The sequence below is a fragment of the Delphinapterus leucas genome, chromosome 3, assembly GCF_059928025.1.
Source record: "Delphinapterus leucas isolate spDelLeu-1000000601 "Yukka" chromosome 3, BTC_Dleu_Yukka2, whole genome shotgun sequence".
Classification (NCBI taxonomy): domain Eukaryota; kingdom Metazoa; phylum Chordata; class Mammalia; order Artiodactyla; family Monodontidae; genus Delphinapterus; species Delphinapterus leucas.
In genome coordinates this window covers 102,607,265-102,624,061 of record NC_143131.1, presented here as the reverse complement: position 1 = coordinate 102,624,061, position 16,797 = coordinate 102,607,265, and the positions used below count along the sequence as shown (strand labels likewise).

Genomic DNA, 16,797 nt, shown 5'->3' with positions numbered 1-16,797 from the left:
CTTGCTTCCTTCTAGTTAGGAGACTAAAAAGGATATATGGAAGATGTGGACTTTAAAGACTGGATAGGATTTAACCAATTGCTGGTAAAGGGGAAAAAGATAACTCAGACAAGGTAACATCAACAGCATTGAGCCAGAAAAGGACAGAGCATGCTCACAAGACAGGGGCATCATCTGATTAGAGCCAAGGGTGGGTGAAGGCAAGGGGGTAGGATCAAGACAGGAAAAGTGGTTTGAAACCAGATTCTGGATAATTTGGACTTTATCACGATCACAAGATCTTGTGGAGAGAAAAAGTAGAAATGAAAAGGGAACAGATTTCAGAAACATAATCAACTCAAGTTGGTCTTGGCAAAAAAATGACACCTAAGCAATGTAACTGAAAACGTAAGCATTTTGCTTTGTCCCAGTTACAAGAGGCTGAGAAACATTTTTAACTGAAATTTAGAAACTAAGGTTGGTTAAAAAGCCTCCTGTCATGCATGCACATGCACGTTTATGTACATACATAAATCCACACACACTTATACACACATATAGTGAGAAGAGTTGAAATAAAGATCTAGGAAATAAATACAGGTTAAAATCAAGATAACTTGAGACTTGACTATGGAAGCAATAAGGTAGCAATTTATTGTTCAGTTTTGTTAAACTTTGTCTGATTTTAGTTTATTAAACAGTTACATATATATAAATTTAAAATAGAACTTTTTTTTTCTCAAAGTAGTCCCTTAAGGCAGTTTATCCCATTAACTGGTCTTAAAAAAAGTTTTCTGTTTATTAACATGGGGGCAGCTTCACCTTGTTACAAAGTTTCCATTTGACCCAGTTAATTAAGAAAAAATACTTTAAAATATTCAGTTTTTTGAGAATTAAAAAAAGACTATGTGACAAGAGAAAGGAAGATGAGGATTTTTAATTTCTTCATGTGCATTAAAAGATTAGAGCAAGCCATAACTTTCCTGTTTTGTATAATCTTCTATTCTTAGCCACTTCTGAAGTAACAGTTTGAAGAAATAAATTCTCTGTATACCAAAGGACTTCCTAGAATTCTATGTTAATGATTAGAAGAGGAATCTCAAAAAGTTTATCATACATTTTCAAGGAAGAATGTTCACAGACGATTAACAGATTTAAGAGGAAAAATCAGATCATAATGACTTAAGCTCTGAATTTGCTTATCTGTAAAATAAGGAAGTTGTACTATAGTCTCTGTGTTTCCATCAGGCAATAAAGTGCTACCACTTGTTCACAGTAGATACTGAGTGATCACTGCTTGCAGAGCACTGTGCTATAAAGTCTTGCACCTGAATTGTACTTGCTTTTGAGAGCAACACCTACTAGTCCCTTTTATTCAGTTTTGAGTTCTTCACAGGATTTGGGATGGTAAATAACAAACAGCTGTTGGATTCACTCCCCATTTCCAGTTCCACGCATTGTCTACATCTGCACTGTCCAAAATTATAGCCAGTAGCCACATGTGACAACTGATCACTTAAAATGTGGCTAGTCCGAACACATATATGATGAAAGTGTAAAATACACACTGGATATTGATGACTTAGTACAAAAAAGACTGTAGAATATCACAGTAATTTTTAATATATTGGATTACATGTTAAAATATTTTGGAGCTACTGGGTTAAAAATTAAAATTAATTTTACCTGTTTCTTTTACTCTTTAAAATCTGGCTATAGAAAAATTTTATATTATGTATGTGGCTCACGTTATATTTCTATTGGTCTAAACTCTAAGGACCACATCCACAGATCGCCATGACATCTCTTCATGGCCTTGATTACAAAGGCGGAGTAAGCAACAATTTTAATACTACTCTTTTAATTCCCCTCTTCTTGCTGTTTCTGTGTCTGGCCAACCATTTACCTTCATTATTACTTGAAACTATATCCTTCACTATGAGGATTAGAAATGAAACTTATTTGATTCCGGATTTTGGATAAGTGATGGTGATTCTATTCTTTTTTTCAATACTTTGAAAGAGACTCCATCACAAAGAGAGATAGTGTAACATATACATTTCCTGCTAGTGGATATGGAAATGCAACCAAAGATATCAAGCTAGTGACTGCACTTCCTTTTTCGCATGTTATCTTCTCGCCTACCAGCGACCTTCGACCTTCGTTCCTTTAAAACAGGATGACTTTTGCTCATCCTATGTAGTTCTGACTCTTGTTAATCACATGACTGTCCATGCAGGGAGCCATAACAAGAAAGTGAAGTAGACATTTAGCTTTATAACTAGTCACATGCTTTAGGGAAAAAAAAAGAGTCTTTATAATTCCCTTAGACATCAAGAAATATTTTTTAAAGGGATATAATCATCTTCTTTACTCATCTGATTTCCTTCCTTTAAAGAAACCTGATTTATTAAGAGGCTTATTTATTTTATATTTAAAAACCACTTATGAAACAATTTGTACAAGGAATTTGTAAAACTTTGCTATATCTGAATAATAAAATAAAAAGGCTTAAAGAATAGCAACAATGAAACCAGGGTATTTTGACACTAGTATAAATATATATATGTATAAAACAAGATGGATAGTTGAACATACCTCATCAAAAAATACAATAAAAAAACTTACTTTACATTTTAGAAATCATATTTTTGCACACATTTATTTTGCTTTAGCCTTGTTTTACTTTATTAATAGAAGGTGGTTTTGATTAGGATTTGATCCTCTAATAGAATATTTATACTGAAGTTTGATATTTTAAACAACATATTTTAAAGTAGAAAGGCACTTCAGGAATCAGTTTTGTATTCTCATTTTATAGATGTGGCACACAGCTACTGAGTGATAAGGGACTGAACACAAGTGTGCTGACTCCAAGTTCAGCTTGTCCCACTGTACCACGCTGCCTTAGTCCTTCTTTAACTTTTATCCGGTTAAAGAAAACACAATTAAAATTCAGACCTTTATAACTAGCAGATTATGTTATCAGCACTATTAATGCTCTTGTTGTTCTATTTATTTAGAATGAAAGTATTCTAGTAATACGAATAAGAGATGTGAAGGTTGATGGGTGGAGATAGGTGTAGTGTTGAAGAAAGTAAATCCTGTTAAAATGTACATAGGTATCAGAAGTTCATAGAATTTACTTGAAATTTCCAACAGCCTCTTTATCTTTTAGTAAAGGTTGTTAAGGGGAATGAAATCTGGAATGGATTCAGGTCTGTTACTCTCTTCAGCTTGATCAAGTCTGAAAATATTTATTATTTTATTTGGAGGTACTGACTGTTATTACACATGTACCACAGCAGAATGGACGATTTGGGCTTGAATAACTAAATTATCCTATGTGTAAACGTAACCTATGTACCTAATACTAGCTCATCTTCCCAGTAAGATAGGATCTGATACATATTAATAGGAATTACTCATTTCTTAAACATATCTAAGTTACCTCCAACAGAAGCAACAACAGAAGACTGTACTATTTCTGCTTCAATTTCTCCTTCTTCTCAAGACAGCAAACATTATTTTGCATCACCCAGGATTTTTTTTTTCCTGTTCAATTCATCAAGTCTTTATTATTCCCTATTATGTATCAAGCATTCTTCTGGGTACCAGGATCATATATATGAACAACACCTACAGTAGGCCTAAAATTTCAACTAAAATAAGTGGAAGCAAACATATCCTGAGGATACTCTGATATATTAATTGTATCCAGTGCACTGCTAGAAAGGACTCAGTTACACATACAACATCCTACTCTTCTGGAAGGGAGATACAGTTGTTAAGCCTGAGAAGAGGGGCATCTTTAAGAATACTTTTTAAAAAATGGAAATAACTCTGATCCCAGTTACAACTAAACTTTCATCAACATTAAGGGTTATATAATTGCCATCTAAACAGGATACAGAAATAGGTGAGATGGCTGCCAAAGACAAATTTCATTTTACTTCAAATTTCCTTTGCACTATCCTTGATAATTCATCAAATCACAGGGTATTTTAGCATGGCACTATTCTTTGTCAATGATGACCACAGATGATCTACTTTTAGTTTAAAACGAAAAACAAAGGAAAGGCAAGGAATAAATTAAATATATGCAAAGTCTTGGACTTTGAAGATAATAGAAAATGAGCAAAATCCACAGGACCTGTAACAGAAACATCTACTTTTTCCTAATTCTTAAGTTGGGCACTTATAATAGGAATGGATAAAAACAAACAAACACAATTATTTACTCCCTTACTCAAGACAAGAGCACTCCCCAAAGTTGAACCAAGAGATAAAAAAACTTAATTAACCTTCATTGAGTCATTTAATAATGAAAGAGTTCAGTTTTTTGTGAATTAAAAAAATTAGTGATCATAGCATCACCTATATACATCTAAAAGAAAAAGTTTCTTCCTATTAAAATGCTTTTAAAAGATCCCTAATATGTTTACATACCCAAATAATCTGTTACTAATACTTCACAAGGAATATCATTTTATTACTGTAATCACAAAATCATCATTTCCGTACAGGAATGTATAAGTGAACATTAATCAATGCACTGATAATTCACTTCATAAAGAGGGCGAACACACTACAGAACATATTGTAAAGAAAAAAATATTGTAAAATTTTCTGGCCTTGCAGTGCACTTTTTAGTGCAAGTATTTAAGACACAATAGTGTTCAATTCAGCAAAGTATTGCAGAACGTCATGCCACAGTCCACTTAATTCAAAGAGGGTCAGGACATGCAGCTTGTAATAAAATGTCAGAATATATATTTATAAAAAACCACATGTAATTCATAAAATATATAGTGGTTTATTTAGATGGTTTTAGATGATTTCACTATGGAATTCTGCATAACTGGAACAAGCATCCAAGATCTTCTTAACAGGAATAACCTTCTTGCTAGGCAATGGCTTTGGCCTCAGGTAGAAATGCCTCCCAGTATTTTATCAGCTGTGGATGATAACAAAAAATCAAAGACATTCTCATAATCTTTTTGTCGTTTATATAATATATCCTGTGAAGCATTTAAAAAAAACTATACAAATAGCTAACAATGATTAACATTTACTAAAGTCTGGTTCTTAAAGGGATCATCTAAATTCCCTTATATTAAGTCTGTCAATATAATTCATATATAAATTATTTTAAAATATTAATTACTCCTGGGTAATTTTAGTTTTTGATGTAAGAAAAAAAATTTTTTAATATCGAAAAACTTAAGATTTCTTTATGAATTGTATATATAGAAACAGTTTGTTAGTATAAGTTAAATAAGATTACCTTAAATAATAAAACTGCAATGAGCTTTTCCAATATAAAGTGATAACATCTCCTAATTCAGAGGATATTCACATTTTATGTTATTGCTAGCCAAAAACAATGAGAAAAGGAGGAAGAAAAGAAAATATCCAAGCAAATATAAAAGAGACTGGAAGGAATTAGCAGCCAGTCTTTCCTGGATAGTCCAGAGTCCAGAGAACAGAATAGACTGACATTAAGTTTAAGTTTAAAACAATTCCTTTAAAAACAAGCTTATATAACCTATTTTTTTTTTTACAGATAGTTGCTTTATTTATTCATTAAAAAAATTTTTTTTATATTTATTTTTGGATGAGTTGGGTCTTTGCTCTGTGCGTGGGCCGTCTCCAGTTGCAGTGAGTGGGGCCACTCTGTTGCGGTGCGTGGGCCTCTCATTGCCGTGGTTTCTCTTGTTGCGGAGCACGGGCTCTAGGTGCACAGGGTTCAGCAGCTGTGGCTCGCGGGCCCCAGAGTGCAGGTTCAGCAGCTGTGCTGCACAGGCCCAGTTGCTCCCGCAGCATGTGGGATCTTCCCGGACCAGGGCTCGAACCCATGCCCCCTGCACTGGCAGGCGGATTCTTAACCACTGCATCACCAGGGAAGCCTGATTTCTTTTTATATTTAAAGAATCTGACCTTATGAACTAAGTATTTAAAATAAAAAACAAATATAATTTGAAGATATAATATTATCACCTAATTTAAAAATTTAATCTATTGATATTATATAGTTTAAAAAGAATTGGAGGAAGAAATCCTTCTATTCAAGATAATAAATAATTTGATCTATTACTCAAATTTATATTAAAATACACAGGAACAAACCTCTGATATTATCTTGTTACAGACTTTTCTTTAATATAACATTAAAATCCATGGTTTTCTCTATTTGAGGAGACAAATGCCACTTGCGGTATACAATCAACACCAAACCCACACAAACTAAAGGAAAAATCAAGACAACATTTTTTAAAAAACCTTTAAAATTTAGTTTTTAGTTTAAGTTCTAGCTGGTATGGAAGAGAAGAACTTACTACAAGAAGGTACTCAAACAGCTATGATCAATAGGGAAGTAAAACTGGGAAGACTGAGAAAAAGGGAAAAGTAGTCCAGAGTGTTTCTCATATTCTAAAACTGGGAAAAGTATATCTTTCCTAGAAGTTAGCAGTAGGGGTAAAAAGGACCCGAGAATTTCCAATTACTTTTACTACCATTCTTCCTTTGCTGTCTTTGGTTTTCTCTACTCCATTTATTACTTCTCAAGTAAAGCTCATTTCATTGATTATCATCTTTAAAATAAAAAAGCATATCAAAAACAAATTCTAGAAGTTTTTAAGTTATAAAAAATTACCTTACCTGTTGTTGTGTTTGTACTAATGATTCTAAGTACTTGATAATAACAGTTTTAAAATCTTTCACTCGTTGTTTCTGTTAAAGTACAATACATGGGGAAAAAAAGGTCCATTAGTACAAAACCAAACTTGATTTTACCATGATATTGTGGCAAAATGTGACCAAGCTGTTAAGTGTGAAATTAGTATACTTGCCTCAAATCTTCCCACTTCTTTTCGAATTGTTTTAGAGATCTGTTCAAAATCTCTTTCTCCTTGTTGCACTTTTGCCTCCCACTGACAAAAACAAAAAAAAAGGTACAAATTTTTTAATCTTGTCTGAGAAAAATTTATAGAACTAGCTGTCATGACCACTCATTTGATTTATAATGCAGTGCCTAAAAATCCTGAAAGCTCAATACTGGCAAAGCCCAGTTTGGCATCATTCAAACTTGTATGTAACTTTCCAGTAGTGGAAATGCACATCAGCTTAATTTCCATTAATATTTTACTGTCAGACTTACGATTAGGATATTCTAGTGCTTAATGAACTACAGTCTCCACACCTTAATACAGATGAAAAGATTTTGAGTATAAAATTCACCATCAAATAATTTAGCAGTGCTAGAGTGTAATTTTCTCATTTCTTTATATACCTTTAAATTATTTCAAAATATATCAATAATACTGGCTAATTTCAAGAATACATGTTCATCACAATTTATATGCCCATGGAAATAATTAATTAGAAAAATTATATGACAAACATTTAAAAAACATTTTTGTAATGGTGAAATATACAGATTAAAAAAAAATTGTGCAATTATGGTCTACTGAACACCTATCGGTAAACATTAAATTCACTACAGAAACAATGAACGTTGTGATTAGTGACCAATGGAACAGCTAAAATAAAATAAATGAAGACTTAAGCAATGAAATGATATTTTCCCACTATGTAACCAAAACACTGGTACATACTCTTCAAAGAGCAGGTACATTTACTTTAAGTAATATAAAGGTTGTCCTACCTCTTCAATTTCCTTATTGAAGCATGGCAAAAAAAGTGTATAAATTATAATAAACTTATACAAATTTACAAAATACCATATATAATACATATATATGGGGGATAATGTCACCTGGACAGCTACATGTGGGACAAGTCTATCTCTAAAACCAATTTTAGACACAAAATAAGTAATTATCTGAAATCAAATTAACCATCTCAAAAGAAATGTGTGATCATTAATTCAAAGTTAATTTAAATCTTTTCCTTGTATGTTTCTTTGTCCATTCCATAATTATGTGAAAGTAACAAAGGGATCTGGAGATTTTAATGATGATCAAAATGTTAAAGTAATTATAAAACAGTTCATAAGTTATGAAAAATAGCTAAGTGTTGAATGGTTCAGAAAAAAATTTATGAAAAATTATGCATATATGAATGAGTCATGGAAACTTTGGGTAAAGAGATAAATAAAGCATTTTGTATTAATCACCTCTCTTATTTCATTTTTAGCTTGCTGTATTTTATCTGGTTTGTTAGCAACCATCATTTTTGCTTCAGTTTCACGTTTTTTGAGCAAAGTAATTTGAGCGTCTTCCCATTTCTGCCAGCACTTCATTCGATGGTCAAATACACCCTATAAGTGAATGACATAATATTACTACTGGGAATTAACACTGAAATACTTTCAAAATACTAGAAGTGCTATAGTACTAAAAACAATAAAACCAAGTACTTATATACTACTCTAATATAATGAGATATTGAAAATAAACACGCCAATATCAAAGAAAACAGAGGTCCATATTCATTTGCTTAAAAACAAAAACCTGGTAATTGGATGAAATATAAGAGCTCAGAATAAAAAACCAAAAAACAAAAAACAAAACTACATATAAAATCCATTTCACTAGCCTTTAGGGTTTTTTTCTTTTTCTTAGTTCCCATACCAGGGGCATCAAACCCATGCCCCCTGCACTGAGAGTGCAGAGTCTTAACCAATGGACCACCAGGGAAGTCCCATCTTTAGGGTTTAAAATGTGGCTTATAATAAGATTTCTAATAGAGTTTTATGCTTTGAAGAAAGATTTAATAGGAAAATGCTGGTGTCATATTTACAACTGAAAGTTTTCCTACTAAAATATCAAAAGCAGATTTAAGTGTTGGAAATATGCCAAAAAATTAAAAATAGGAAATGTGAAAAGCCATAAGATAACAGAAAGTAAAGTAAAGATGTGGTGGAAGAGATTACCAATAGCAAATAAAAGAAAAGGCAAAACAATGTAAAGATATAACAAAATGCCGGGGGAGGAGGGAGAGATAGTCCTATACAAGGTAAAAAGCGCAAATGGATATATGTATCTAGTATGCAGAATTAAATGAATAGACAAAAAGACCGTAACAGAACAATTCAACCAACTCCATGACTTCTTTCAAGGGGTTTGGTAGAGCAAGAGCAAGTGAATGGAGGAAAGAAATGAAATATGAATGTAAGACAGTAATTAGAAATTTCATTTAAAAAAAACTGATGGACAGACTGGAATACAACAATAATCCCTTTTCTAGCTTGATGTTGGGGATATATTCACTTTTTTTAGTATTTATTAATTGAACAAATGAAGCAAGCATTAATAACATGGGTGAAACAGAGTTATTTTCATTTATTCCAAATAGAGAGCTTTTGGATCAAGAAACAGTAAATTAATACATGCTGTTATAGGAACCTGATGAAGAAGAAAGCACGTAGATAGTGTATTTTCAAGACGTAGGCTTTGGAACAAATCATATTTGGATTCAAATACTAGTTTTGCTTTGTCACTGTATGATCTTGGGGAAATTCATTTAATTTCTATAACCCACAGTTCTTCCAAATATACAAGAGTGAAATGAGATCTAGATTTATGGACTAGGAATAAAATGAAAAGTATATAGCACGCATGGTGACTTAACCTAGTGGATGTTTAATGATTAGTAAGTACTATTATGGATTACTTCTAGATAACATACACATATAAACGTAGTTGATTAACTCTTAGATTTCTACCAGAAGTGCAAATAATAATAACTTAAGTAATAGAAAAAAACCATAATTGGACTGTATTTACAGCATGCAGCATATTTTGAAAATGTGGGCAAGAATATTAAAAACTCCAAATCCAGAGTTCTTAAAGACCGTACACATTTTAATTAGCCAGGACGAGACATCCCAGGCAAACTGGTAAGTTAAACGCACTCTATAGGCATTTAAATGCATTTTACTAGATTTGTCATCTCATATAATTTCTCTTCTCTCAGTAGTCTTACTGTTCTCTGTTTGCTTTTTTTATGTTTAAAAGACTACACTCTCCTTAAAACATTTCTCATTATGAATTGATTTTGCTTCAGCCAAATTAATTTGGGCCAAAATCACAAAAGTAATACATCTAACACAAGTACATTCAAAAAGTCACTATCATTTACAACAAATAAACAATCCCTGTGCCTCACCCCCTACACATACACAAATTTTAAAAGTAATTTAAGACTTTAGGCCTAGTTTTCCTTTAAAGGAACACGGCCATATCAGCTCTTCATTTATAAATTCCTCTGTTCAATAACAATTTGATTATTTAGAATATGTACCAATACAGTGCAACAGCGAACCAAAATGCCCTTTAATTTCAATATTTGCTTAAGTTCCTAGTGTATATCAACTGGCCTTTTCAGTGATACACCAACTTAAACTAATTTGGTCTCTGCCCAGTTTCTTATCTCATAATATTCCAAAAATCACATGTTCACTGTGGTACAGACATAGGAGCTATGGTAAAGGCAAAGCTACTAAAGTCAGGTTATTTTAGATAAAAAAATTAATCTTAACTCCATAAGAATTAACTTTTTCTTCATTTGGTTTCCTACCCTTGTAACACCAGAATATAAAAGAAAAAAAGAATCAGAACCATACCTGATCTTCTAAAAATGCTATCTTTTTTTCTTTCCCATTGGGGTATAGCTGTTTTACAATGTTGTGCTAGTTTCTACTGTACAGCGAAGTGGAGCTCCCTGAGCTATACAGCAGGTTCTCATTATTTATCTATTTTATACATATTAGTGTATATATGTCAATCCCCAAATATCAAATCATAACTTAATGTATGCCTCTGCATGTCAAGATACTAATCCACTCTGGTACAACCAGCTTCTTCTACAAGAGGGATACATTTACACTGATGATTCACTTTAGACATCCCCCACCCCCTGCCAATTTATGGTACGCAATTGTATGCAAGCTCATCTACGTTAGACAAGGTTGCAGTTGTGGAGTTTTCCTGGCCAATAAGGAAATTTGAGGCTGCAATTTTAATTTAATTAATACCATATTCTAATTCAGTGAATCTGAAAGTATGCTGCCTAGATTCCTGGAGTCCTGAAAGGGTGCTGATTACTTACAGCCAAACGATGAATATGTTAAACTCCTTGGGGAATCCATCTACTGGTTTTTTAAAAAATTATTTTATGTATTTTATAGATCTGCATTCCCTGCAAGAATTCCTTATGAAGATTCTAGTGCTAAAAACATTCAAAGCTATTACCCTCAATCCCTGACCCTACTCTAGTGGCTCACAGAAGGCCAATACATGAAAATGCATCTAACGAGTTTACCACTTAATACACGTGAGCTAACTAACTGTATTATCCAAAATATAGAGTCCCAGATGTCAGAGCCTATACAAAAGAGGGAAACAGGAGTTCCCTGGCTACAAGGCCAGGCCTGGGCAGTATTCTGAGTGGATGAACTTCATCACTTTCTTTAAGGCCCCAATTTCTCATGTTCTCAGTACCCCTACTTTGGCCCTAAATTCTAATTCCCAAAGTACTCCTAGTTTCAAAATTACCATCATTTTAAAAAGTACTCTCAATATGGATAAAAGAAAGAGCTAAGTATTAAATAGTATTAAACAGGTATTAGAAATCAGTAAGACAAAAAATAAAACTGGGCATAAACATAAACAATTCGTAGAAGTGCAAATGGCTTATCATTTGTAAACATGCTTAAATTCACAATAACTAAAGAAATTAAAACTTACACACACACAAAAAAAACCATCACTGGGTGGGAGAAGAAGCAACACATATATTGGTGTGAGAGTATAAAGAGATATAACCTCTTCAGACAGTAATATGGCAATGTTTATTGAAATTTAAACTTCATATACCCTTTGGCCAAGTAATTCTACTTCTAGGAATTTTATGCCCAAAGAATTATTATCAAAATACTTAATATTTAATATTGGACTCATCAAATAATTCAAGGTCCACCTATATACTAAATGATGGAATATGATACAACCATTTAAAAGAATGCAACACATATTTACGTAAGTTGATAAAGAGACCTTTTTAAAATAGAGTGGGTAAAAAAAAAGCAGGCAAAGAATCATGATATAATATGTGCCTTTTTGAAGAAGGAAGGAAGAGATGAAGGGAGGGAGAAGGGGGCTGAGAAAAAGAAACAGAAAGAAAGAAGGAAAGAAAAACAAAGAGAAAATTAGCTTCATAAATGTGCACAGCTAATTCTGTAAAGACATCTAACAGAATTTCACCAAGGGAAGAGAAACTAGAGGTTTTAGTAAAAAGAAATTTTCCCTTTTAGGGCTGTTAGAATTATTCTGTGCATGAATTACTCTTTCAAATACAAATGAATTAGTTTAAAATAAAAAACAAACAAAAAATAAAGACCACAAAAAATGCCTTGTCATCTTACTCCATAATTTCTCAACTCCTTTATGAAGTTGACCTGGGCTAGGTTTCAGTAGACAATCAATCTGAAAGAGCTTAATTCATCTTAAGGTATAACTTGGCCATAGCTCTTTAACTCTTCCTTTAGTCAATGAATCACTAATTCAGTATTTCCCAAAGTGTGTTGCATATATGTAAAAATATATTAAGTGGAAAAGAATTCCTGTTCATATGAATTTGGAAGCCTCTGGATTAAATAAAGTTAAATGTCTTTTTTTACTGCTAGACAGTCCTGAGCTTTTTAAATGCACTCTGAATCTGCAAGATAGGGATACTGCATACATTATCTCCAAAACTCAGCTGACTGTGGCACATCTTTCGGTGTCAGTGTTATGTAGAAAACATTCCGGGAAACACTGATATAACTGTAATTTCATGGAATGTAAAAAAAACAGTAAGAAGGCAGAGGCAGTATGAGAAAAGCTGTTTTTGAGGGATGAGCATCCAACACACAGGGAGGCCAACCCTGTCAGGGAGTCTTGTCCCAGGTTAGCTCTTCTCAGCAGGTACTACTTCTCACAGACAGTGCCTAGTGTCCCTTTCTGAACCCACAGGTTTTTTGCAGGTGTTATACTTTTTAATAATAGCTCTCATGCTAGTGGGAGCTCTGGTATGAGGTGAGAGCAGGTGAGAAACAGGAACCATTATCTGTAAACTGAATTTCTGTATATCACAAGTTGCCTATATAAAATGAATTGATAACTATCTATATTAATATATTTAAATAGGTGAAAAGAAAAATTAACCACCAGGAATATAAAGAGTAACATCTAACAACATAAATGTCCATCAACAGAGGAACAGATAAAGAAGATGTGGAATATTACTCAGCCATAAAATAATGCTATTTGCAGCAACATGGATGGACCTAGAGATTGTCATTCTGAGTGAAGTAAGCCAGACACAGAAAGACAAATATCATATGATATTGCTTATACGTGGAATCTAAAAAAAATAGGGTACAAATGAACTTATTTACAAAACAGCAGTAGAGTCATGGATGTAGCAAACAAACTTACGGTTACCAGGGGATAAGGGAGTGGAGGGATAATCTGGGAGATTGGGACTGACATATACACACTACTATATATAAAATAGATAAGTAGTAAGACCTGCTGTATAGTACAGGGAACTCTACTCAATACTCTGTAATGGCCTATATGGGAAAAGAATCTAAAAAAGAAAAGAGTGGATATAAGTATATGTATAACGGATTCACTTTGCTGTTCGCCTGAAACTAACACAACACTGTAAATCAACTACACTCCAATAAAAACTGAAAGAGTAACACCTAAGAATAAATACAAACAAAACTGGTAATGCAGACAAACCTAAACCTAAGAAAGTACCACTCTGAAATGCTAAGAACCCTCTAGTAATAACTGTCATCATTAGCCTGAGAACAGAATCGTCTATAATATGCAATGCATCAATGTTCTGATTATAAATAGTAACTTAACTTTCTAGATGTTTGAATCCAATGTAAGCTTCCAGTTCCCCCCGACTCCATGAGAACTAATGTTCCTAACAGTAATTCAAAGACACCGTAAGATCTTAAAAAGTATATTCCAAAACATGTAACATAAGTCAGTTCAGTTTCATTATCTGAATATTGGAGTTATCTATAAAATACTAATTTTCATTAGTTAATGGGATTACTTTCTTAACTCTTCAGAAACTTAAGACTGTTCATCCTTAAACATTACCACTAGGTAACACAATTTTTTACCTAATCTAGTCCCATCTTGTCTATAATTAGATGGTGACATATACACAGAATGTTTGCTTATAGTCCAAATTCATGCCAAAGCCACCGTTAAACATATTCATGCAATAATCAGTTCTGGTTTTTTCCTGCTTCTTATTATAACTTTACTAATGATAACAGATCCACTGGGTAGTTTCAGCTTATGCTAGAAGGAGTAAACAAATGCTATCAGTTGGTTGCAAACTTCTATATATAAATATATAAGTAAGTGTGTAATGGTTTTATTTTATTTGGCATCCTTAGATCTCTTAAAAACATCAATTCTGTCTATTGTACTAAGTCACAGGGGAAGAGAATATTAAGCTATGAATAATCATCTTGAAGCCATTTTATACTTACTAGTATGTAATTTACACACTTAAATGCATGCCTAATAGGATACCATATTCTTGTTATAAGCAAAACACTGAAGTATGGAGGATTCAAGGAAGATTACAAAATAAGGCTTACTTTCACTGCAGCAATAAGACGAATGTAGTCACTAAGTAGTTCTGAAAACATATAAAAGTCAGCAAAAGCTTGTTCTTGATGTAACTGGTCTATCTTCTCCTCAACCTCTGCAAGCTGAGACAAAGCTCTAGACAGTGCAGTATGATCTTCAGAATTACCTAACATGGCAGCACTTTTAGCAAAGGCAGCTGTGTTGGCTGAAAGTTCTGAAATAAAAAAGTATGCACTTTTAGTGTTCACTAGTGAAAATTTTTTAATATTGATTTTTTTACTGTCGTTCTAAGTTTTATCTATTCACAAACTGCTCAAATATTTTAAAATAATTAACATGCAACAATCAGTCATTAAAATGCCTTGGGCAGATAAATGTTAACTGCTCAGAGCTCTACTGAAAATTTAAAAGAACCACTGCCTATATTCCCAGGGGATGAACTATGTTTAATAATATAATAATCTCCCTTCCCTTTCTCCCCTAAAGTGCTCACTGTTTCTCTGTCTAGTCCTAAAAAAGACAAAAAATATATTTTTCATATGGAAAGCACTGGGAACACTCACAATTGATTCATACTACATTATTTGGCCTTTAAACATTTATAGAAAATAATGTCTATAATTTTTGATAAGAATATTTAGCTCACAGGAGGAAAGCAAAGTAAAATTGTACATGCAATTCACATAAATCTTATTCTTTTCTTCTTTGTGTGCAACAACAATGCGTAGTGAAATATTAAGAATTTTTGAAAAGATTTTTCAATGTGATTATTTCAGATACATCAAATAAAGAAAAACAGATGTCAAGGACTAACTATTATATTGCTTGGATTGCTCTGTTGCTCTGCATTATGTAAAGTTCTCTTAAAGAACCATAAAATGTTCCCTAAGAGAAAGAATACAAATAGCAAAAACTGTTATAAGTTACTTTCAATAATAAATGTACCAGTAGATTTTCTGTAATTATTTTTTGCAATGTATTGCTGGGAATGGCACATACTAAATTATTGATTGTTTTAGAAAGATGATTGTAAAAGCCATGTATTCTTCAAAAATAAAACCAAAAACCTCACCATGGAATCAAAAAATTACAACTAAAATTTTCTATGAATTTTTAACACCCCCTCCAGGTTTTTAAATATGGTATTTGAAGAAAATACTCCAGAGTTCTCTATGAAATATAGGTACAAAACTAACATTTTAAAGAAAAATTTCATCATTCATTTTTGAATTTCATTCCGTAATTATATAAGAGTTACTAATAAGACATCTTCATTCATTCATTAAACATGTTTAACAAAGAGTTAATCAGTTTTAATCCAAAATTCAAAATATACCTTTTACAAGTTCAAGATTTTTCTCCTTCTAAACTAGAAATTACATAAAATGGAACAGAAAACATTAAATAACAAAGTTGAAACAGAAAACATCCTCTTTAAAATATTCATAACTTTAAAATGTTCATTTTTAATAAAATTTAAATAAAATATCTGAATTAACTTACAGCGTTAAACATATAAATAACAAGACAAACAAACCTTTTCTATGACAGACCAAGGCTTCAACACTGGCATGAAGTTTCCTAAGTTGCTGATCCAGATTTTCAAATTGCTGCTGCTTTTCTTCGAACCACTAAGAAAAAAATGAAAAATGGGGCTAATTTAGCCAGAACAAACCACTGTAAATTAGGTTACCAATAAATAGCAAGCTACATTCCTTGTTTTAAAGCAACAAATTAACCATGTATAACCATGGTGGTCAACTGATGTGCTGAGAACTAAACTCAATAAGCAAATTAATATCCTATTTTCTACTTGTACAGCTTTAAAATGCAATTGTTGGGCTCATTAATTCATCTCATTATTCAAGTCAAAAAATCAGCTCTTACGGCATCCGATTCATTCATCTTGATTGTCATTTTGTTGACAGCGTCGGCAGCCTTGTTCACCATCCTCAATATTCCTGCTCCACTCAGAGCCTGTGTATTAACTGCTCTAGGCAGCTGGAATTGAATGACAAATAAGGGCAAACAAACCGGTTAAAAGCCTGGAGGTTTAACTGGCCACAGAAGGGACTGCCCCCACACACAGCCCCGAAAAAGAAAAAAAAGAAAAAAAGGAGGTTGTATTTTCTTCACTCTCATATATTTCAATAGTGAGATGTAATTTCTCAAATACACTACTTCT

At 32.6% G+C, this 16,797-nt stretch overlaps 1 protein-coding gene across 1 annotated transcript in view; it reads right to left on the bottom strand.

Moving 5' to 3' along the window:
- Nucleotides 1-4,450: 4,450 nt before the first annotated feature.
- The window catches only part of SNX2 (sorting nexin 2), a 53,772-nt gene continuing 41,425 nt past the window's right edge, over nt 4,451-16,797 (bottom strand). The window contains exons 9-15 of the mRNA XM_022588670.3: nt 16,500-16,613; nt 16,150-16,243; nt 14,621-14,826; nt 8,117-8,260; nt 6,831-6,911; nt 6,640-6,711; nt 4,451-4,936 (exon numbers count right to left, since the gene is read on the bottom strand). Coding sequence (XP_022444378.1) covers nt 4,886-4,936; nt 6,640-6,711; nt 6,831-6,911; nt 8,117-8,260; nt 14,621-14,826; nt 16,150-16,243; nt 16,500-16,613 — 762 coding nt within the window. The 3' untranslated portion in view covers nt 4,451-4,885. The remainder of the gene's footprint in view (nt 4,937-6,639; nt 6,712-6,830; nt 6,912-8,116; nt 8,261-14,620; nt 14,827-16,149; nt 16,244-16,499; nt 16,614-16,797) is intronic.